Source organism: Mucor velutinosus (genome assembly GCF_035048745.1).
Source record: "Mucor velutinosus strain NIH1002 chromosome Unknown tig00001544, whole genome shotgun sequence".
Taxonomy (NCBI): Eukaryota; Fungi; Mucoromycota; class Mucoromycetes; order Mucorales; family Mucoraceae; genus Mucor; species Mucor velutinosus.
The window spans coordinates 1,383,053-1,405,662 of NW_027041908.1; the positions used below are offsets into that span (position 1 = coordinate 1,383,053).

General features: G+C 40.3%; 8 protein-coding genes across 8 annotated transcripts; 3 read left to right on the top strand and 5 right to left on the bottom strand.

Moving 5' to 3' along the window:
- Nucleotides 1-258: 258 nt before the first annotated feature.
- On the top strand, nucleotides 259-891 carry ATC70_005766 (uncharacterized protein; the record flags this gene model as incomplete). The annotated part of the gene is made up of 1 exon (XM_064825049.1): nucleotides 259-891. The coding sequence occupies one exon, from the start codon at nucleotides 259-261 to the stop codon at nucleotides 889-891; it is 633 nt and encodes a 210-aa protein (XP_064680426.1).
- Nucleotides 892-1,829: 938 nt separating this feature from the next.
- On the bottom strand, nucleotides 1,830-5,279 carry ATC70_005767 (uncharacterized protein; the record flags this gene model as incomplete). Its single annotated transcript, XM_064825050.1, has 1 exon — nucleotides 1,830-5,279. The coding sequence occupies one exon, from the start codon at nucleotides 5,277-5,279 to the stop codon at nucleotides 1,830-1,832; it is 3,450 nt and encodes a 1,149-aa protein (XP_064680427.1).
- A 439-nt stretch (nucleotides 5,280-5,718) lies between these two features.
- On the bottom strand, nucleotides 5,719-7,281 carry ATC70_005768 (uncharacterized protein; the record flags this gene model as incomplete). The annotated part of the gene is made up of 1 exon (XM_064825051.1): nucleotides 5,719-7,281. The coding sequence occupies one exon, from the start codon at nucleotides 7,279-7,281 to the stop codon at nucleotides 5,719-5,721; it is 1,563 nt and encodes a 520-aa protein (XP_064680428.1).
- Nucleotides 7,282-8,949: 1,668 nt separating this feature from the next.
- On the top strand, nucleotides 8,950-10,248 carry ATC70_005769 (uncharacterized protein; the record flags this gene model as incomplete). Its single annotated transcript, XM_064825052.1, has 1 exon — nucleotides 8,950-10,248. The coding sequence occupies one exon, from the start codon at nucleotides 8,950-8,952 to the stop codon at nucleotides 10,246-10,248; it is 1,299 nt and encodes a 432-aa protein (XP_064680429.1).
- Nucleotides 10,249-12,631: 2,383 nt separating this feature from the next.
- Nucleotides 12,632-13,476, top strand: ATC70_005770 (uncharacterized protein; the record flags this gene model as incomplete). Its single annotated transcript, XM_064825053.1, has 3 exons — nucleotides 12,632-12,876; nucleotides 12,933-13,373; nucleotides 13,431-13,476. 3 exons carry the CDS (start codon nucleotides 12,632-12,634, stop codon nucleotides 13,474-13,476), a joined length of 732 nt encoding a protein of 243 aa, XP_064680430.1.
- A 93-nt stretch (nucleotides 13,477-13,569) lies between these two features.
- PSD2_2 (phosphatidylserine decarboxylase) lies at nucleotides 13,570-14,717 on the bottom strand (the record flags this gene model as incomplete). Its single annotated transcript, XM_064825054.1, has 5 exons — nucleotides 13,570-13,944; nucleotides 14,008-14,169; nucleotides 14,223-14,397; nucleotides 14,451-14,541; nucleotides 14,600-14,717. 5 exons carry the CDS (start codon nucleotides 14,715-14,717, stop codon nucleotides 13,570-13,572), a joined length of 921 nt encoding a protein of 306 aa, XP_064680431.1.
- A 169-nt stretch (nucleotides 14,718-14,886) lies between these two features.
- Nucleotides 14,887-16,736, bottom strand: ATC70_005772 (uncharacterized protein; the record flags this gene model as incomplete). The annotated part of the gene is made up of 4 exons (XM_064825055.1): nucleotides 14,887-15,796; nucleotides 15,854-15,933; nucleotides 15,989-16,489; nucleotides 16,551-16,736. 4 exons carry the CDS (start codon nucleotides 16,734-16,736, stop codon nucleotides 14,887-14,889), a joined length of 1,677 nt encoding a protein of 558 aa, XP_064680432.1.
- A 1,428-nt stretch (nucleotides 16,737-18,164) lies between these two features.
- Nucleotides 18,165-18,458, bottom strand: ATC70_005773 (uncharacterized protein; the record flags this gene model as incomplete). Its single annotated transcript, XM_064825056.1, has 1 exon — nucleotides 18,165-18,458. One exon carries the CDS (start codon nucleotides 18,456-18,458, stop codon nucleotides 18,165-18,167), a length of 294 nt encoding a protein of 97 aa, XP_064680433.1.
- Nucleotides 18,459-22,610: the final 4,152 nt, after the last annotated feature.

Genomic DNA, 22,610 nt, shown 5'->3' on the forward strand with positions numbered 1-22,610 from the left:
AATTAGTTTTCATAAGGGTTTCATATTTTTAAGTAAAAGCAATAAAACTTGGGTTTTATCAGTGTAGACAAATTTAGCAATGATCGTCCAATGGCAAAGAGAAAACTGACATCAGTGCACAAATAATCACTCCAAAATGACGATATACCAAGCGAATGCCATTATGATGTCATGTAAGCGTAAAAAGGTTTGGTGGGTATATAAAGTGGCATGAAATTTTATCATTTAGATATCTCTGATCTCTATATACATCACAAAATGAATTACTTTAAAGGAAAACTAGCTGAAAAGGTGCATATACCTGAAGTTGTGGAAACTGTTCGTGTTCAAGGCTCCAGCCAATTCCGAAAATACACAGCCAATGTTCCCTATCTCAACCAAACGCTACCAACAGCTAAAATGACAGATCGCAAGAGAACCAAATTGTTAAAGAAGATTCAGAGAATTGCCATGTGGTTGGATAACGCTGTACCTCACTCGCCTATTCCATTAGGTCTTGATTCTATTCTAGGTTTCATTCCTGTTGTTGGTGGTTCTATGGGTGGTCTGTTCTCATTGTATCAAGTCTATTTGTCTACAACATTTGGTATTCCATTATGGTTGTTCATGCACATGCTGCTCAACATTGCTATTGACTTTATATTCAGTTTGATACCCGTGCTTGGCGGTTTCCTTCACATGTTCTACAAGGCAAACATTTACAATTACGAAGAATTGAAGGATTATTTGGATTCACCAGAATATTTAAAGAGGGCTCAAATGAGAGAGCAGGAGACGGCGACCTCCACTGCTGCTCCAGGAGAGATTACTTGGACTCAGTTGGGCACAGATGTAAAGAATTTGGTGCCCTTCAATGTAACCAAAAAGACTAGTGATAAGAAACAAACGTAAAAGCATTCGTATATATTATCCTGACATAATGAAAAAAGTTCTGTAAATAAAATTGTGGATGAATGTTCACTGCATCTGTACATGGTCAAGCTTTTACGCATTTACACAATATATATACTACCCGATCTATCTCGCTACGCTCGATGTCGGCGTTTTCTGATAATAGAATTGTCATATTATTCGCTGCTGCTGATGCTCATAATAAGATGGCGACATGAAGCTGGCCATAAGTAAATACAGGACTTACGTAAGATCTACAGCGACTTTTTTGAGATATTTTCATTGCAAAAGACACCTTTATGAAGCAAAGCTCCCCAAAAAAAGTACTTGCGCTAAGCAATTGTCCTTTCAATTCCATGGTCCCCATTTAATCAACATCGCAATCATCATTGTCATCCACAGAAAGGCATTTAGGTCAGCTAGCAGCATTGCCACAGTCAAAATAAGCTGAAACGCAGCATATTATTTTTGTTCAAGATTGGACAGATTTCGTCTTTTTTCGACTTCTTTAATCTATTTTAAGATGTTCGACTATATAAGCTGTGATGCTCATCCTATGCTTCCTAATTCACTCTTGAAGTACTTTTCAAGGCGCTTCCGATGGGGCTAACTGTAATAAATATTTTGACTGAACTTATCGAGTGATTTACGAAAATATGAAAAGAGGTTTTTAATCAAAAAGTCGAAATTTTACATACGAAAACCTCATAAAAGTGGTTTCAGAGGCTGCTTTGGATCGAGAGAAACATTTTGATCCAATACATACCATAGTAAAAGTCTTCATTTTCAAGGTAAAAAAATGCGATCGTTTGATTTTCGGTGAAAAGTTTTTTTTTTTTTTTTTTTTTGGATGATATTTGATTTATTAGAAATAAATTAAACGCATCAAGGGATGGACAAGTGTATGTAAACAAAGTGACGTGCCATATATAAGCTATTTAGAGTTTCCTAAGATTTGACAATCTTATCAATTCGGCGCGGATTTGGCGGCATACTACAGAGGGATCAAAAGGTATATAATTGTAGAGCTGTTGGAAGTGATTTCTCCAAATCATACGCATAATAGTGGCGAAGAAGTCATATATAGTGAACTGCATATCGTAGCTGTATATGAGATAGCGTTCTAGTTTGAGGAGCATAATGTTGTTGTAGACGAGGCGAGGGTCAGCATTTTTGGGATAGCTGAGGAACTCATTGAAGGTGGAGTTCCATACATCGATCTTGTGAGCACAGCTAATTAGAAGATGTTTGGCATCTTCTACTTCGTTGCATAGATCGCAGTGATCAGACTCTAAATTGGGCAAGTGTCTTTGGAAGAGGGCGAGCTTATTAGGGGATTGCTGATGGAGCATCCGGTACCACAGATTACGAGCCGAGTAGTGCATGTCGTTTTTATAGAAGGCTGTCCATTGCTTTTTGGAGATGTTGTTGTTGAAGTGGCGGCCAACGTCTAATGTGTCCAATGACTGCATGATGAAACGAACGTTTTTGTTTGAGAGCTGAAGGATCGATAGTTGTTGGAAGCGAAGTGATGCGGCAAATGGTCTCAGGTCGATACCATCTTCAGTGCTGTTGTTGTGTACGAATGGTTGATAATGCAACTCTTGTCGTAGGAGGGCTTTTTCAAGCTTGAGCCAGGTGTTTCTCTTGCTACATGTGGACTTGGGAACAAGTTGAAACATGGCTTGCTCCGAATTGTATTTGAAAAATTCCTGGACTTTGCTGGTTTTGGCGGTTTCACACTGTAGAAATTCAAGTTCTTCCAAATTTTCATCGAAGGTGAAGATTGCAGTGAGGGGGAGACTCAGGATGGTCAGCGCGCTTGGCCTCCGTTGCCAATCAATACACAGTGAGCTTCGTTGGCGGCAAATGTCCATGGCACCGAAAATTGAGTGGAATGGGTGGAACCCATTCAGCGTGTTCTTGTATCTCGCTGCTTTAAAGAAGAGGGGCACTACATGGTCGGGTGTGTCATGGGCTAGGCGGAGAGCGTTGGTCAGGAGCTGGTAGGTAAAGTCCGGGACCGAACCCTTGTTTCCTTGAAGGAGCACCTTGATATAACGAAACTGAAGAGCATGCTGTTGAGCTCCAATGTCAATCAATCCTAGGCCGCCTTGATCTCGCGGTAGGAAAAATGAGTTTCCTTTCAGTGGCGGGAAGAGGCCAGACATCACGAATTGGTATATAATGGACTTCAGTTGCTTCAAGACATCCAGAGGTAGCGATACAATGCGAATGACGTGCCATAATTTTGATAGGATCATATTGTTGGCGATGTTGGCTTTACCGTACAGAGACACATTCCGTTGACTATATATCGTCACCGCCGCTTTGACTTTACCAAGGAGTTCAGACACATATACATCGCGTTGATGGTTGGAGAACCAGATGGGGTACCCCAAATATTTGATATACCCGGGAGAGTGGCTGTCATACCATTTCATCTTGAGCCGGTTGATGATGTGATCTTGGACTCTGAGGCCTTCAGACCCTTTCATGCTACCGCCGTGCAAGGGAAATGCCACTGACTTGTCATAGTTAATCTTGGCATTGGAGGCCCGGTTGTACGTCTTAAGTCTTCTTTGGAGTTCAGTTAGTTCTGAATGAGATTTTACATACGTGAGAACATCATCCGCATAAGCTAAGACCTTAACGGGAGCAGGAGACACCCACGGGATCTGCACATTTTTGGGTAGTTTGGTGTGCTGAAGACTATAGCCTGAGATTGCAGTGTTGTTGATGATGGATAAGAGGAACGGTTCAATAGCTAGATTGAATAGGACAGGTGAGATGCTATCACCTTGCCGAATGCCTCGTCGTTGTGCGATAGGTTTCGTCAGAAAACCGTTGATGTTGACATGGATGAAGTTATCGAAAAACAGGTTGAGGATGCAGGCGACGAATTGTGGTGGAAATCCAAACTTCAACAGTACTTGTGAGAGATACTGGGGGTGGACTCTGTCATATGCTTTGGCGTTGTCCAGCATGATTCCAGTGTATTCGACAAAGTTGGTTGCATTTCGCCAGCTGGCGGATGAAGCGTTATCCATAATTACCCTGAGAGACATGCCGTGATCACCGATATATCGACCTGACAAGAAGCCGCATTGATATGGGTTGATGAGTTTGTTGGCTACTGGTATGACACGAGAGTTCATAATACGAGTAAAGACTTTGCAGTCGGCCGCAATCAATGTGATGGGGCGATAATTGGCGAGATCGCTCCGGTCCCCTTTCTTAAACAGAAGGATAATACAAGATTCCTGCCATGATTTGGGAAATTTGGCGTGCTGGATAGCGTCATTAAATACTTGGTGCACGATGTCTCGGCAGCTAGGGTGAGATATAATGAGATATAAGATTTCATACCCGATACCATCTAATCCTGGGCTGCTTTCTTTGGGAGTTCGAGCAGACCCTAGCAGAATGTCGTCGTAGTCTATTAATGCGGTGATCTGGTTGGCGTCGTCGGCTGACAGAGTGGTGTCGATGTAGTCCAGCATTTTGTTCAGGCAGGTAGAGTCTATCCGTTCTTCGGTGTACAGTTTCTGGTAGAATCGTTCTGCGGCGTTCAGCTTGGAGGCAGTGTCGAGACAGTCGACCCCAGTACGAGGGTGCTTCAAGTTGGGGATGGTTCGCTGATCAAGGCGTTGTTTACTGGTCTGCTTTATGTATCCAGGCGACTTTTCACTATTTTCAAGCCATCGTTTCCCGGCCTTAAGAAGCTGAATATCCACGATTTCCTGTTGCAACTTGGCTAGCTCGTTCTCCACATCCTGCAACAGTAGCCTCAAGCAAGTAGTGTCATGTCTGTAGCGTCGTATCAAATTGTTCCTTTCACTTTGCAGTGTCTTGATTCTAGCCTTCCTCCAATGATCGTGTGTTCTGGTGAACTGAATAGTAACCTGTTTGGCCTTCTTTTTAATAAGATCCCACTTTTCTTGAGCAGACAGAGAGCTGTCGAGTTTCACCGCAACAAATGTTCTAAGCTCGTCGTCTAGTTTCTGTCGATACTTATGGTTCTTGGCGAGGTGAGGGTTCGCTCGCCAAAGTCCTTTACCGCAGTTAGTCAATCCAGTAGTATATGTTTTGGTCAAGAGAGCATGGTCTGTCCAATCTGGCCTGATAAACGAGTTAGTGGCATCACTCATTTTGGAGGCTATGTCGTGGCCTGCAAACATATAGTCGATGGTCGACATGGTGGACCCACGCCGAAAGGTATACGCATGAGGTTCATTCTTTGGATTGAGACAATCGGAAAAGTGGGTGTTCAAGAAATCGGCAAACTGCTTGGGTTTCCCTGCACGGTGAGTATGATGGTATGTGGTGGTGTCGAAACTGTAGTTCATATCGCCAGCTATGATCAATGAAGGGATGATTTCAGGCATGCTTTTGAGGTGGCTGGTGATTTGGCCAAAAAAACGGTTTCTGGCTCTATAATCGTCTGCATGTGCATAGATATTAAGTATATAGATGGGTGGCATATTGTTGTCAACGAGTGAGATTTTGGCTAAGATACCCCTTCCTTCGTTGAAAACGTGCAATTGTTGTAAATTTAGAGCTTGATTAAAGTTGATTATTCCACAATGAGTGGTCCATATAGCTTGGTGGTACTGGAATTGGTACTTAAAGTTGGTGGTGATGCTTTCGAAGGAGTGTGATTGAGCATTAGTTTCTTGACATAGTAAAATATTGCATAGTTCTCCTTTGAGATGCCGTATAAAGCTGTTGGTAGCAGCGATGTTGTATTGTTTGTAGAGGTTCCTGCAGTTGATGGAACCTATCCTAATATTGACATTTTTAGTTTGTGTTGTCCCAATCATTAGTTTATAATGAAGTGGTTGTTGATGAGGCGCCATACGCTGCATCCGCCGTGCCATGAGGCTCTTGTTGCTTGAAGAGCTTCTTGGCATGTCCTTCTTCATCCGATCCCATGGGGGTGGAATCCATTGCATTCCTCTTGTGGGATGTCTCAGGCGTTGTATCATCCTTACGGCTGGAGACCGGTGGTCTGACATCACGAAGATTGTAACGATTCCTGAAGTTAGCTGTGGTGAGACTGTCCGAGTCCTCCTCTCCAGTACTACTGGTGTCTTCGTATTCAGATTCGTCAGAGCTTGGCGCGACAGGCTGGTTGGCCGATTGATCCTCCTGGGTTGCACCCAGTTTGTCATCCTTGAGAGCTTCGCTGTTTGAAGAGTCAGCAGGAACCTCTGTGCTAGAAGTTTCAGTGATAACCTCTGTGCCATGAGGCTCGATTGTCTCCTGAATCGCTTGCATAGGAACGTCTTGCACAGGTTCAGAAGATGCCGCGGATGCAACCGATTCCGTGTCACTGGTGTCCATAGAGGATTCGCCTCTAGTCGTTGCCTTCTGTTTGTTAAGGTACTTCGGCTTGGGTACTTGCATTAGCTCTAGAAGATCAATTTCTCTTCCAGTAGGCTTTGGAGCGGGAGGGTTCCCCTGGGTGTCAGAATTGCGACGGCGACGGTCTTGGGATGGTTGGTCCTTCTTCCTATTCCAGTAAGCCTGGGGGCAAGTAGCAATCAGATGCTCAAGGCTACCGCATTTATGGCAGGCCTTCCTTTTCTTCCTAGGACAGTCAGCCTTGACGTGATCATCGGTATGGCAATCCGAACAGATGGGTTGCATGTTTGCCCATGTCAAGCGGAGATTCTCCTGCGAGCCATCAAGTGCGACCTGAGGCTTCAACTCGGCTGCATAATGTTTGGATTTGTCGATATTAAGGGTGACGAAGCCGCGTCCAGTGAACCAATCCCCATCCTTGGAGTGGCAGAGCCCGACATTGAGGATATCACCATATTCTTCAAAGGCTTTGATCAACAGAGGTTGGAGTACCTCCACCGGCTTGTAAGGAATGGCCGAAATGCTAACTCGAAAGATGTTGGCATGCTTGTCCAGGGTCTTGTTGACTTGGATAGTTGCACCTTGGAGAATAAACTCTTTCTGCAAGGCTTCCATACAATCCTCTTCTGTGGGGAAGTTGATTTCAATGACTTTGTGATTCTTGCCAACCACACGGTGTCGAATACCAAGACCTTTGGGATATTGTTCACGGAGACAGCTTGATAACGATTTCTCCTTGAAGTGCATGCCGACGAACTGTACACAGTCGATGATCAGAGAGAAATCATCCTGGGCTTCAACGAAGGTGGACGTGAAGTCAAGAGCTTTGCCGATAACACCATTATTAGAAATGGAAGGGGTGATCTTGAATGGAGTTCTCTTTTGCGAGTTGATATCCTTGAAGAATGAAGCATATGTAAACATATTGTTGCCTGGATTATGGCTGGAATCCAGCGTAGAGCCACCAAAGTTGGTGGTCCTGCCTTTTTCACCTAAATTGTGATCTTTAGCGGAGAAAGCCATGATTTTCGGTGAAAAGCATGAGGTACCCCTCATGCTTTTTGGTCGATTTTTGGCCATGTTTTTTAGGTCTTCAAAAAGTTGAGCAAAAGTGTCAGAAAGTTACTACTACTCAAGTACAATTGTTTGGCATCATTCTGGTGACTCATAAAGGCCTACATGTTAAGATATAAAGGCTTGAAAACTGTCAAATTTGGTTATGTATTGCTTTATAGAATTTATTTACACGGCGTGGATCACATCTTTGGTAGCTGCAATTTACTGGAAAGACAGTTCTGTAGCTTGAGCAATTTTTAGTTCGAGTAGGAGGCATATTGGGTTTGGTAAAGCTGATTTATGCAAATTTTGATGCGCTATGTTGCTGGTAAGCTTGATAATAATGGAAAAGAGTAACCGAATTTGCTGCTTGAACACTAAGGTTTTGAAACTTCGCTTCGCTGCGATCAAGCCCTCATATAGATCAATGCTACTGGATGTTGGATTAGATACTTAGTTGTCATAAGTTTTGCACGTTTGCTTCGCTACGGTAAACCCCCCAAATCCCCTTCCCGTTGTCGGCTTCTCCGGTGATTTTGCTCATCTTTGTCCAGCTCTCAATTCTTTAGAATTTTATTTGAAAGAACGTGATTTGCTTGTCTATTTTTTAAAAACATAGTTTTCCAGTATATATAGTGAAGGTATTGTATAGTAGTGCTAGTGCATGTCAATAACGAAAGGATTTGGTTGATTGATGCTAGGTCCTAATGTATTTCAATCGTCAGCGCTATTGCGTGTTACAGCAATCAGATTCGTTACACTTGATTAAACTTTCCACCAGCCATTTTCCACTCTGGGAAACTGTTCTTTAAAATGGTTACTAATCCAATTTGACCACATCATTTCCATTTCGAAAAAAACAAAAGAGAGTGAGAAATGCACGACAAAAGGTTATATTTAGAACCAGGTGTTCTGGCCTAATTGCTCAAGCAAGAGCAAACAAGGGAGTTTTTAGATAAAGGACAACTTTCTTTGTGCATCGTGTTAAAAATGGAATATTGCAACACTTTTAGAGCCACCGATTTACTCGTCCTATTTTAGAAATTTCTTCCATTTCCTTTTAATCGCTTTTTTTACAACGAAATGTGAGAGAAAGCCCCATCAAATTGGAGAGATATATTTCACGTTTGATATCCATCTGGACCATACTATTAAATATGAGGGCGAATGAAGATCTGTTTATATCCAAAGATATCACATTGCGTTTGATTTCAGTCAATCATAAGCTTGAAAATAGAGATTGCTGCGAGAAATTACATCAAATGAGAAATGCACATCCTCAATAGAAGGGACAGCTCAGTTGCCATGGCAACCACATAGAATCAGGGCAGATCAAAACGTCAAATGATGAGACGCACCCATCGCCAGGGACAACAACATTGAACAGGATCGCGGGATTGTGACTCATACTGTAGTTTCACAAATGGAAGATTGCTGCGCAATATCCTTTGGAAATGCTGCGGTATAAAAGGTAGAAGCTCAAAAAACTCTCCCTCTTTCTTTTTGTAAAAAAATCATTTTCTTATACCCTTATTTTATCTGTTTAAAGAGGAAACAGACTATCTCATTATTTATTCATCAAATTATATAATTTCTAATTTTCATTCACTCGCATCATCATCCACATCATCTAAAATGACTACCCCCAATTTCAACTTTCAAGAATTGCACGATTTCCTATTCGAACCCTCTACTACTGCCGTGAAGATGGAATCTACCGCTTCTTCCTCTACTGCTAAGCAATTCGACTTTGAACAAGTCTGGAATGGCCTCAATGGTGAGTTTCAACCTAGAAGAAAATCAGAGTTTGTAGAAGCATGTGAACTGATTTTAGAATACAACGCTCTAGTCAATGCCATTGAAAAGTCTTCTGCCTTATCAGCATCTGACAATATTCATCAACAATCAAATTCATTATCTACCTTCATTGGCGATTTAACTCCTGCTGCTGCTGCTGTGGTAGCTGCTGAATCTCCAATGATGAATACTCCCTTCTTAGATCATTCTTGTATGAATACACCTTTTACACCTGCCTCTGTGTTTACTCCTAGCTTGGCTCACATGCAGAATTCACCTTTCTATTCACCTTATATCAATAATAATATCAATCAATCTTTTGGTAATATTAATACCATTGATAACCAAGATGACGTTCAGGTCGCCAGCTATTTGAAGAACGACATATCCTGGCAAGATAACAGCAATGGCACTCCTGCTATCTCAACCGCCGACTTGTTTGCTCCCACTCCCACCATCAACTCTTCTGATGTCTCTCCCGAGTTGCTGAACACTCTTGATACATTCAATGGTGACCCATCTCAGTTATTGCTGAATAGCATGAATGACAATGTGCAAACAACAGCCGCCACATCCTGTCATGACGAATCCTCTGATTTCCTCTTCCCTCCCCTTCCTTCCGACGACCAAGATGTGTCCTTTTCTTACAACGCCAATCCTACTCAAGACCTTGACGCCAGCAATTTGTTTGATGATTGTTTTGACGACTGTTTCTTTGATGAAGTCAACGTTGTCCCTGAAGTTGTGGTGCATCAGCAACCTGCCATTGAACAAAAGGAAATTGTATCAAAAAAACGCAAGAACAACGATTCCATTGTCAACAAGAACAAGCGCATCAAGATTGCCTCTAGCAATGACCAAGACCAACGCAAGTTCGAATGCGATATATGCCATGCTACATTCAACCGTCGCTACAATTTGGGTACTCACATCAAGACTCACGACAAGAATAGACGTAAAGACTTCCCTTGCAACTTATGCCAAAAGTTTTTTGACCGTAAACACGACCTGACAAGACACATCTCCACTGTGCACAATGGTGAACGTGCTTATGCCTGTGACCAATGTCCATCAACATTCAGCAGAAAAGATGCCATGGTGAGACACCGTATGCAAAAACATAATGTCACTGTTTAAATCCTTTTATGAACCCTCCCTTTATCTATGAAAAAAAAATCCCACTCTTGTATATATCTACTTTTATCATCAATGTTTAGCATCTCTTCAACTTTTTTGTCTGGTCACAGAATCATTGCTTGATTATTTCTTTTTTTTTTTTTTTTTTTTTTTTTTTGCCCTCAAACTCAACAAAAAAAAAAATGAATAAAACCATAAACTTTACTATAATTATATCCCTACATGTCTTTGGGTTTCTTTGTTCTGCCTTCCTAAATAGCAAAATGATCAGTGCACCGCACATTGTCTGGATCATTGGACCATTTCATTAGTAATTCACTGTTGTTAACAGGCCACCAACATCCGTCTGACTTTTGACATCCTGATGTATCTTTCCTCTATCTCCAACAGCCTTAATCTTGTGATGGCCAGCCTCAGATTCGTATACGACCCAGAAACCGTCTTGATCGTAGACCCTTCGTTTTTCCCTGTTAAAAGGTCCCAGATGTCAATGGACTTTGCTTGAGTTCGACTACAATAGTTCAGAACCCTGATAATAATTGTACCAAGATGGCTTGCTGCTTCTTTAGATCTTTCTATCGCTTGTATCTCGCATGTATTTTGCTGCGTATTCTTGCACCTCTTTGTTGATGCGAGAGTTTAGGCACTCTAATATATAAAGTCCCCTTGTCTGTTTGTAGTAACCTTCCTTGCTGCATCGGTAGTTCGCGCACAATTCATTCGCTATACCTCCTGACATTTCCTGTTGTAATATGACGAATTTTGAGAAATAAAAAGGAGGGAGAAAGAAATTATACTTCGACTTCTAATTGACAACGAACTAACTGATAGAAGACTCTTCTGATAAACCTTTCAGCTGTCTACCCTCATTTTGAAACCTCCAAACTAACCTGTAACTCTAGATCTGCTTCTTCTACGATGCTCCACGTTAGTATTAATGGGAACAGCGCAGATGCGGGCAGATAACATATTTGAATTGCTTCTTACTACCCGAAAGCATGCAAAGTACACCATACTTTAGACGAATTTGAACTGTGTTTTCTCGCTAGAAGCCGTTTTAGGTCAGCAGAGTAGTACCAAACCATCGCCTTCATCTAGCACTCACTTCCTGATACCTCTGCTCAACTTTTTTGGGACCTAAACATCATCGACCAAGATCACCCAAAAACCATGAGATGCCCCTCATGATTTTCATCGAAAATCAAACGATCGCGTTTTTGACGTCCAAAATGAAGACTTTTGCTATGACATATATTAAATCAAATTGAACGTATCGACCTAAAGCAACACTTGAAACTCTGTTTGCGAGATTTTTACATGTAAAATCTCAATATTCTAGCCAAAAACCTCATTTCATATTTTCTCATATTGCTCATTAAGCTTGTTCAAATAATTTCTTATAATTAGTACCATTTAATGCGCCTTGAAAAGTACTCTTAGGAAGCTTAAGGGTGTATAGGATGATCATGACACTTTACATAGTGAAATAGGACAAGATAGATTAAACAAGTCGGAAATAGACCAAGATTGTGAGAAAACAAACAGCCGGAGATTTAACCAATTTTGGCTGACAAAATGCTTCCTACTACATAAAGATAATCAATATTTTCGAAGCTGATAAGAAGGATATTGCGAGTTTGGAAGTACTGCCGCTCAGTCTGGTCAGTATGTCCTACGATGGAATGCAATCCTCAATCACCACGATCAAACTGTAAAAATTTAGGTCAACATTGTATTTGGTTGCTTTAGGAACAGATCTTTGTCAATGAGATGAGAGTAGCTTGTTTGATATCATCACAGGCAGCTCATGCCATCTCAAAATATAAACTTAACATAACAAAGTTCTTTAGATCAAACAGCAACAAACCCTTTAGTTTCCTCTCTGGTATGAGTTTCTAGCCAAAGTCCGATTACATTCGAAAAATCAGTGTAAATTTGGTATCCATATTCTATTCAAAAGCTCTGGAAGAGCTCCTTATTTAAAGTGCCTGTTGATTCAAGCATGACTAGATCTATCTGATCAATGCACACAGTCCGGAAGACGATTAAATGTTATGCTCGTTTTAAATGCCTCTTGATGCTCTTGATCTGAGTTCAATGACAAGGAAACAAAATGTCAATTGTGAAAGCCATTATAATTACTGACAGCTTAATATACAAAGATACTAGAGACTATCGCATATTGAAGCGGTAGAATCATCTCTATTGGAACATGATAATCCACCACAGCTGCTATAAAGCGGCATAAACAAAGATGTGTATTGAAAAGTTCACATCTCAGCCACCAGTTGATCATGATTTAGAGTCACACTGAACTCTTCAAACTGACAAATTTTACATTTGATCAATCCAACAACATTTTTAACCAACATCATTCACAACAATGGCCATCGAGGAAAAGAAGCGCAAACACAAGGACAGTTCCGAAAAGGGCCATAAAAAGAAGCACAAGTCGATTACAAAGATTGTTGCACCTAGCTCGCCTGCATCCTCCGTAGGCTCACCTGCTCCAACTGTTGCTACTTCCTTTTCAGAAGTAGTTGTCAAATTATATCTGCATTTAGCTCCCATGTGGTCAGGGAAGACAATGGAGGGTGTCAATGAGCAGCTGAACGCTTTTTTAATGAAGTATGTTTGTGTTGTGTGAGATCCCTCTGGAAAAAGCCTAAATGTTTACCATGTAGATATGTTCCCGAAGTAGATGGCATCATTCTTGCACACAGCGATGTTCAATTCATCGCAGATAAAGGAAAGATTCTCTACGATTCCCCATTCTGTCATTTCTTCATCACTGTCAAATTTCTTGTTTGGAAGCCCAAGAGAGGAACAAAGCTAGTTGGACGTATTAATTTGCAATCAGAGGATCATATCGGTCTCTTGATCTACGGTACCTTCAACGCCTCCATCCCTAAATCTCGTATCCCTACATCTACTTACGAATGGAAGATCAATGAGGAAGAAGCAGTCGAAGAGGCAGTTCAAGAAGCTGATGAAAGTGAGAACGCAGATGTCACAGAAGCCGTCGTTGAAGAGCGAACAAGAACACAGTATGGTGAATGGATCAACAAAGCTACTGGAGCAAGCATTGGTGGAGAGGATGGTACACTTGAATTCAATGTCATGGAGTAAGTGTATTTGCGAGTGATGTGTTATGTAACAAAAGTGGCTAATCATTCCAATAGCATTATTGAGGCCAACGATATTTTAACCGTAACTGGTTCGCTTTAGACTGTATATTTTTCAAACAACATTATAATCATCAAAAAATCCATTAAAAAAAGCACAATATAACAAATGATCATCATCTGAACGAAAGACTGTTTACTGCAATGGAATAATGTTCTCCAACTCTTTGATCAAATCTTGATAATTGAATTCCTCGGGCGATGTATTGAACGTTTCCACCAACTTCACTGATGTAGGATTGTTTGTGGAATAGAACTGTTGCACAGCAAAAGCTAGGAACTGAGCATTAGCAACGGAAATCATCTTTTTGGGATTTTCGTTTATCTCGCCTCGCATCAAGACGATGCCTTTGGTGTCTGCCAGTTCTGGATAGTGTGTGATTGTCAGGAAAGGTCTCGCTTTTTCGCCTCTTGTCTTGTATTCGAGCAGTGATGTGATGTTGCACTGATGTGCCTGGAATTGGAGAAAGAAGAATTCCAGACCAGTGTCTCGAGGCATGGGTAGTATGAACTGGTGTGCAAGAGAGATGCAATCAATGATGTAGTCCAAGCACAGTAAGAAATGGTTACTTACCAATGGATATTTCTGTGAGACTTGAAACATTGTCGAGTAGGTATCAACTGGGATCACTGCTGTGATGCCATCCTTGTCAGCATAATGCCGTGTCCAGATTTTGGCAATGGACTCTTTGCTTTCTTTTGCTAGTAAATCCAATTTCACGATTTTGTCTAATGTCTAATTTCAACATGAGTTGTGAGATTGATACGTGTGTTGCAAAGGACACATACAGGAGCACTTGATTCGTATTTCGTATTTGTCTTTTTAGCCGAACTCACTGCTTTTGGCGTTGATGTTGAAGGCGCCTGTCTAGTGGTTGGCCTTTGCGGTGGTGATAGTGGCTGCGAGTCCACTTTTCTTGCCAAGATATCCTTCTTGAGCTCGTTTACAGATGATAATCCACGCCTAATTGCACATATAAGTCTCGACTAAACACTGATTGAGCATTGTATGATTACTTTTCTGCAGCCAGCTTCAGTTTGAAAGCATATTTACTGTCATAATCAATCTTGACTCGACTGGCTTCATTGGCAATGCGATTGATTCTGTCTGTAATGCAATGTTTGGTGCGTGGTCATGACCATAATGCATTCAACCTCGTAGTTACCCCAATTATTATGATGGCCACCAAAGAATATAGATGCTGGGGTGTTTACAACTTCGGCATGCCTTACTTGGCGAAAAAACAAGGAAGGTTTTAACTTGCTAAATGAGCTTTTTATCATATGGACAAAAATAAATAAGCAGCAGTTCAGAGCTTTTTGTTTATCGTTTGGCAGGCACTTCAATCAGGGTTGTGGCTTGTTATAGCTTGTCCAACCCAGTGGCCGGTGTGGATCAATGCATCATTTAGCGATCAGAGGCATAGATAGAAATCAAACAGAGTGTTTATTGTTAATTTGATAAAGGACGCTTATTATTTTCATTTGATACATCAGATGTCTCTTCAACGTCAGCAATAGCTCCAAATTGAGGAGGCCATACCAAATCCACATCCATCACATCCAATTCCAATAAATCAGCAGAGTGAATACCACCCACAGAGGCCAAATTGGGCAATGTTCTACCGAGATCACCGTGTACATATTCTTTAATATAGGTTCCTGCTTGCGTATGTAGCTTCAGTACACCATAGTGTGCTTCAGGACTATTCAAATCCACATTTGGGTGTAGTCTAGCAATGGTGGATGTGTGGATGACTTTTGGACGAATTGCAGCTGATCTACGTTGGAATACACGCACAGGCGTCTTTTGTTGAATGGTGAATGGCGATGATCCCACCTTGTTGATGCGTTCAATGACTTGATCAGTCAGTGGCTCAGACAGCCATACAAGAGCTCGGTATCTCTTAGTTTTGGTCTCCTCGCCCTCCTTGATGATGCTGGTATACTCGGGTTTAATGTATCCCAAATGTCGCACTTGCACATTGTCTTTGTGAATAGGCTGATTGTTGATTTCTTGCTCAATCTGTCTATATTCTTCATCGGATAAGCGAGGTGTTCTGGGGTTAATGAGTTCCAAATAAAAAGGTCTACCCGTTCCTAGCATACGGACATTGGCATCTTCGCGTCCTGCTGTTACAAATTTTGTATCATCGGCTCGATGGTATTTGCGGATAATTTCAGCGAAACAGTCGGATACCGAGTGCTCTGCCAATTTGCGACCTTTGATTGCCCATGGTGTTTGGCTGTATTCTCTAGAGAATTTGAGGTAGCGTCCACCTACATACGATGAAGTATGCAATAAGGTAACTGAATCGAATTTTGCTCTTTCGGTGGGTTCGGCTGGTGGAATTGCGGTGAGGCTATCATGCCATGTTTGATTAGGGTTTCCCTTATGAGATCTGCTTTATTCAACAAACCTCTTGGCTTCTTCGTTGTCTAGTTTCGTCAAAGCTTCAATTATGCAAGGTCTTGAATCGCCCACAGTTACTCGAATTTTCTGATTCATTGTCAGTATCAACCATGTCAAACCTGACTGCCTTGTCTGCTCTTACCTTTTGACGCACTGTTCTCATCTTCAGCAATGGTTCTTTCAATTCCGCCAAAAACAAATGATCTTTTGCTGTAGGCTCATGGCTGATGATCACTGTCATGAGCAAAGCACCGTCAGCGTCCAGGTGAAGTCCAGTCTTCTCTTTCAGCTTCATGCCAAACAGATACTTGAAGAAATCCTTGGGATCTCTGACGTTGACATCTTTGTAAAGTCTGACAAGATCTGATGCGTATTCTTGACCCATGTATACCTCGACCAGTGTATTCATGACATGTACCTTGAGCAAATGATCACGCAGTAAGATACTTACAGGCAACGTGCATGTCAAGCAGCAGCTGTCTGTTTTGTAATCCTCCTTTTTGAGTTGCTCGCATACACTGTCTACATAGGAATCGGCAAACTGAATTGAACCTAGACAAGCTGAACATACTGCATTTCCATTCACACTGTAACTGAGTTGACGGTCTTGATACAACAGCTGATTGAATGCATCACGCAGTTCCTATTAATAACAAATATGAGTTACTATCCTCAATACTCGACATACAATGCTTGTTGCTTACCGTTTCTTCAAAGGCATAAATACGAAAATTTGTACATCCTAGAAAACGAAGGCAGCATCGAAAACAACATTTGGCAGCAACGAGTATGTCGACTATTGTCAATGCTCCTTTGACCGAGACATGCGGATCCTTATTCAATTTACTCTCGAGAAGGCATTGATGCACTCGTTCTACGACACTCGACATGGAAAATTTGGAGATGAAGAACCCTTTTTTTTTTTTTTTTCTGAGACGAAGTTTAAAAAAAGACAGAGACAAGCGCAGGGACAAATTGGGTCCTCAGTCCCACTTGTGTCTACATTCTGGCTGCCACAGTTGATTTGTAGAAGGCTGTCTTTACTCAGAATACAGAACATCACCTAGTTCTATGAAAAAATATACAACCTTCGTATAACGTCAAATTGTCCAAAAAAAAAAAAAAGAAAAAAAAAAGATTGACTTGATCAAATACTAGAAGCCAGGTTATTCAGCATTTCGATCAAAACTTGGCTTGGGGACATATTTCTCTATCACTTGCCTCACAAATCTTTCTTTCTAGTCAGAGAGGCTCATTTATCTCCTTATTTGATGTTGGATGTATAGATACACCACGGATAAATATATAATGAAGACCTGCGCTATAGACATGATATAAATTACAGACATGTGAAATGCCAAGATATTCATACTACTATAGTATCATAGTAGGCTTCCACCATTGTGTCCAATGTTGATTCTATATGTAAGAACAAAATAACATGATTATCCACAAACAAATAGAATGAGCGCCCATACAGTTATCGATGGAACTCTTTGGATGCGTACACAACAGCAGCTAATTCATGCTTGGAGCTTCCTCATTGTTGCTCTAATGGCTCCAAGCTGCGTGCAATAAAACCATGATACCTGATTTTATTGTTGATTATCTGATACATCGCAGCGCTGATTGCATATGCAGATATATTTGGTGCAGCACGAATAGGATAATGCATGTTGGGCAGCATAATCAACACTGCTGAGCTGTCTAACAATTTTTGCAACTGCTTCATCAATGCAGTGTATCCAGGTTTCCATACTTTGTTTATAACATGTGTATTCCAATGCTTATTCAGTGGGGCTGTCAACCTTGACAAGCAAGGTAAATTGGGTCGAAAAAAATTAATTAATTCAAGGCGAGACATCAGCTCACGACAACTCTTTATTATAACAGGATCCCAAGTGTATAGATTGGAAACCTTTCTTAGATTAGGCGCTAATCCATTACGAGACAGGCAGAAATCTAAATTATAGATGCTCTTTAAGTACATCTTGAGACTGCTCGAAACAAGTATCCATCGTAGGAAAGATGAACTTCTTGTAATTGAATGTGTGTCCCTTTTATTGAATATGAGGCGTGTATGAAGACACTATTCCGCTCACATTAGGATTTATAAACAAAGATGGGCTTGCCTGAACGATATCATCAAACAAAAGATTGTAGCTCTCGTTGGCCATGATCAACGAGCGCTTCAATGCTCCGGTATTTGAAGCAAGGGCACCATTTTCAGGCATAGTGATGGAATATCTTGTAGCCTCAAAAGGCCGTCTGCATAACATCCTTTTGCCTCGAGCCATGCTTGCTTCGTGATCCGTCCCCTAGGGCTGGATCTCATTATCGACACTATGATGAATGGTAGTGGTGAGCAATTGGAATTTAATTTCATTATCAAAAGTAGATAGAGCGTCATCGCTCAAAGCTTGATTAAAGCGAGCGTATTCGTTGCGAGCTTCCATACCATTATGCATAACATCATTATTGCTCAATGCAATTGCTGTGTTCACTTTGTAAAAGCGACAAAGACCAACTCGAACCAAGACTTTTTGCATCTTCGAATACAGAGCAATGGTGAGCATCAGTGCCAACAGAACCAGTAGTAGAGTTTGCATCATTCAAAATAAAATATGAGGACTTCAAGTTTAAAAAGTTTATGGAATTCAAAAACGTGTCATATCAAAATACAAAGAATTACACTTTTGTTGAGAACGCATCCAGAGGATGCACTTACGTACTTTTAATTATGATAGGGTTTACAATATACTACAAATGCGTTTACTATCTAGCCAACAAATGATTTGTAAAATATGATTAGCATGATTTACACAAACGACCTTAGAACAGCCCAAGAACTTGTTAGAACATTTGATACAACCACTTTGATCGTGTGCAAAACTACATCGAAACACGATATCACTAACCGGTTCTAAATAAAACGCTTCCAAGCATCTAATCCATTAATTCAGCTCTAGTAATATAGTATATTACATTAAGTCATGCTACGACGATATCTCATCCAAGCCCACCAAGGTTACTCTAATCGACCCTTATGGCCAGCAGTGCTCTTGTGTTGATTACTGCTCTAAATTAAACATCAACATCATTTGCCAGATAAAGCAGCAGCAGCATTTATTGCTTTCTATTACTACTAACCCTACAAGCTAGCTACAAATGTTGTACATAAACACTCCTTTTTTTAGTCAGTTCCAAGACATTCATGATGTATCATTTCTAAACCGGATCTCCAAATGCGTAGAAACAATCAGTTCAAGCACCGATCACATCAGATCATAAACTTTGACATGAAACAGGATTCAGTTACGATCCATATCATGGCATGTTCAGGATAATAGATTGGATCTATTATCCTATCACCCAAATCAACCCATCTAATACCTTACCCTCACATCAAATCCCTCAATTCGAATAGTATATAAACCCTCTTATATCCAATGTAATAAACGATTTTCTTTACCTGATTAATAATTTCATATATACTCTTTTTATAAATAATTTATTTCTGATAAATCAATTCAATTCATTTTATTATACATAAATAAAATAATATGGTTGATTTCTATTGTATTTTGTTGTTCCTTTATTTTCTTGTGAATCACTTAGACCTATTTTAACTGTATTGATTACATGCAAGAATCAACCGGGAAACTCGCTACGCTGTTTGTATTGAGATAATATATATCTATGTTAACTTTCCCACATAATAGTGAATTTAAAGGGCGTCCCTTGCATGAAACTGTTTAACGGAAACTGTATCAAGTACTAGCACCTTAATTTACTCTTAAATAAAGAAGGTTTTAAATTGTATCGATTTCGCTACCCTTTTATTACAAACATAAACTCATTACAAATGGCAGATTAATAGGATATCAACTAGCTAGAATCCTTCGGTCCCTGAACCTCTGAGCCAATCAAATCGCTTGAAAACTCCGCTAACCTAAAAAAAATTTTGCGAGGGTTTCCCCCTGTTTTGGTGTGAGGCAAAATTTTAAGCGCCGCTATATATAGCAATATAGCCGTTACTATCATCAAACTTCCCCCAGGTGCTAGAGTATGCCTTACTTACACCACCTAGCTTTAGATTCTGGCATTAAGGCCCTCAATCATCACTAAAGTAAGTAGTGATAATCAAGTGGAGGCAGCCTATCCACCTCCTAGCCTCGGATAAAGTCTTGTTGAGCTTCAGGGATAGGCACATCCACACAACGAAAAAAAAAAGGTATGCTTCAAAGAAACATAATCAAAGGAACAAATGAACATAACACTACAAGAGTATAGTAGTATGTAGATAAAAAAAAAGAGACACTTACACGAAGCGAGTCAAAGAAGAGCATAACAAATACAACATCAAAGATGTTCAAAAAAGCTCGTTGTTGTTGCAATAAAAATGCAACCATGAGCAACGCGCATGGTAGTAATAGTCGAATGTAAAGCAACATGATGACACAAATACGCACAGCTGCAAAAGCAACAGTGACATTATAAGTTCGTGATACAACATAATGACTAATATTGTTTCATGTAAAGCTACAGAGGAAACACTACCAACAAAAGAAAAAAAGAAGAAAAAGTCGCAACAAGGCAAACATCATGAATGCATTATCACGAGAAAGGAAGAAAAGATATAAGCGTTCAAAGAAGTTTCATATCATTGCGACCAGAAGAAAAAAGATACTTACCACGTACCACAGCCACAGAAGATAGACCAGAAGAGTATAGGCAATCATCGGAGACAGACCAGAGGACAATCATGCACCAACTAACAGTAGACCAGAAAAGACCATATTAGCAGCAGCAGCAGCAGCAGCGCCATAGAAAAACCGAAGAACAAACGACACCAGAGACCAGAGACAGACCAAAGAAGCAATCACCAGAGTTAAACCAGAGGACAACAATCATGCACCAAATACAGTAGACCAGAAAAGACCATATTAGCAGCAAAAGCAGCAGCAGCATCATAGAAAAACTAAAGAATAAACGCCATCAGCAGAGAGCAGACAAAGACAAAAGAAGCTACTTACCTCTTATCACCACCACAGGTAGGCCATAAGGGTATACTCAATCACCAGATATAAACCAGAGAATGAGCATGCACCAAAGAGAGTAGACCAGACAAAGACCAAAGAAGCAGTCGCCAGACATGATAAACCAAAGCCGCAGACAGCAGAGATACCAAAGAAGTAATGGCAGCAGTACCCACGTCAAACAAGCAAAAAAACTATCAAAACCTAATAAACAAATTCAATTAGTGTTAATTCTATGCCTTTCAATGCTCGTTATCGAATAGTACCTAATATATTCTACGTTAAAAAAGCAGCGCCAAGTCTTTCTCAAAGTACAATACAGCGTTATCAGAAGCTAGAGTGGTATTATCAATGAAACGGTTTCCAAAACCACCATGGTTTGATACTAAACGCGTTTTGCAAAAAGGGAAAAAAAACGAGCGTATGGGAAAATGAGAGGGCGCTCTATCCGACGTCACGACCAGTAGATTTGGCCTCAGTCTTCTGCCGTAGCAGCTGTAGCTGCGGCAATTTAATTTGAAATTGTGCAGTGGTTATTTTCGTGCTCAAATTTGACTTGATCTCACATCCTTTAAACCTTTTTGCTAAATTTGACTATGAAAACTGTCGTTGTCACACCCAACTTTCTAATACACCTCTAGAGAACTAAAGAAGCCGCATCAAGCGGCGCTGATTACTTTCAGCTCTCAGACCAAAAATAGTGAGCAATTTCCAAAAATAGGAAAACAGGTTTTCTGTGATTATGTCAGAATCTAGCATATGAAAGCCTCAAAAAAAGAATCTCCAGTGTTGCATTTCATTTTTACGATCAATTTGATCTAATATGTATCATAGAAAAAGTCTTCATTTTTTAGGTGAAAAACGCGATCATTTGATTTTCAAGAATTTTCCCTTACTAGTACACATGAAAAATATGAGGATTTTCATGGATTTGCAATGACTCAAAATTTTTTGAGGTAAAGCCTCAGTAAGTAAAGCGTAACCAAGAGGAGGCGTGTGGTGCTATTCCAAGCGCCCAAAACGCTTTGTGGCATGTGTTATTCGTGCTTAAAAATGACTAGATTTGAACAGAATTCGACCTAAAACGACAGCGTAGTGGGTTGTATTGCCAGAGAAGTAAGTAAATTACACTTCTGTTTGATGTCTCTGAAATTCTGCATTGTACGGAACTTAATTTTTATGTGATAGATGCTTTATTATCCTAATTCTGAGGTACAGATCTTTCTTTTTGAAATGCGCGTTTATAGTAATTTTACGACTTTAACATCAATGATATTATGGAAGCCTGAAGTTTACAACATATTCGGGTTAACAGGAGTTTTATCAGGTCAGCAGCACACTTTTAATAACTGCCCACAACGCGAATATCATATTTAGTCTTATAACCAAACGGAAAGTCCATTCATACATGTTGTTGGAAACTCAGTAGCAGTACAACACTAGATACCATCCTCCTTTTCTTTAAGGGAAATTGTTATTTTATTGTAACTAAATCATTGTTTAACGTCCTGTTACTGTAAACGACATTGGCTAAGGGAATAGTAAGACGGATAAATTGTGTTCAGGGCTCTACGATAAAGCGGACAAGGATCCTTCGTAAATGAAACGGCTACCACTAGAATAGAATTTTCAATAGTTTGACCGGTTTTTTGATCAATTGTAGTTCTTTCTTCAAGAATTATATGGGTATATATATATAACAGGCTATATGTCTTAAAATGAATT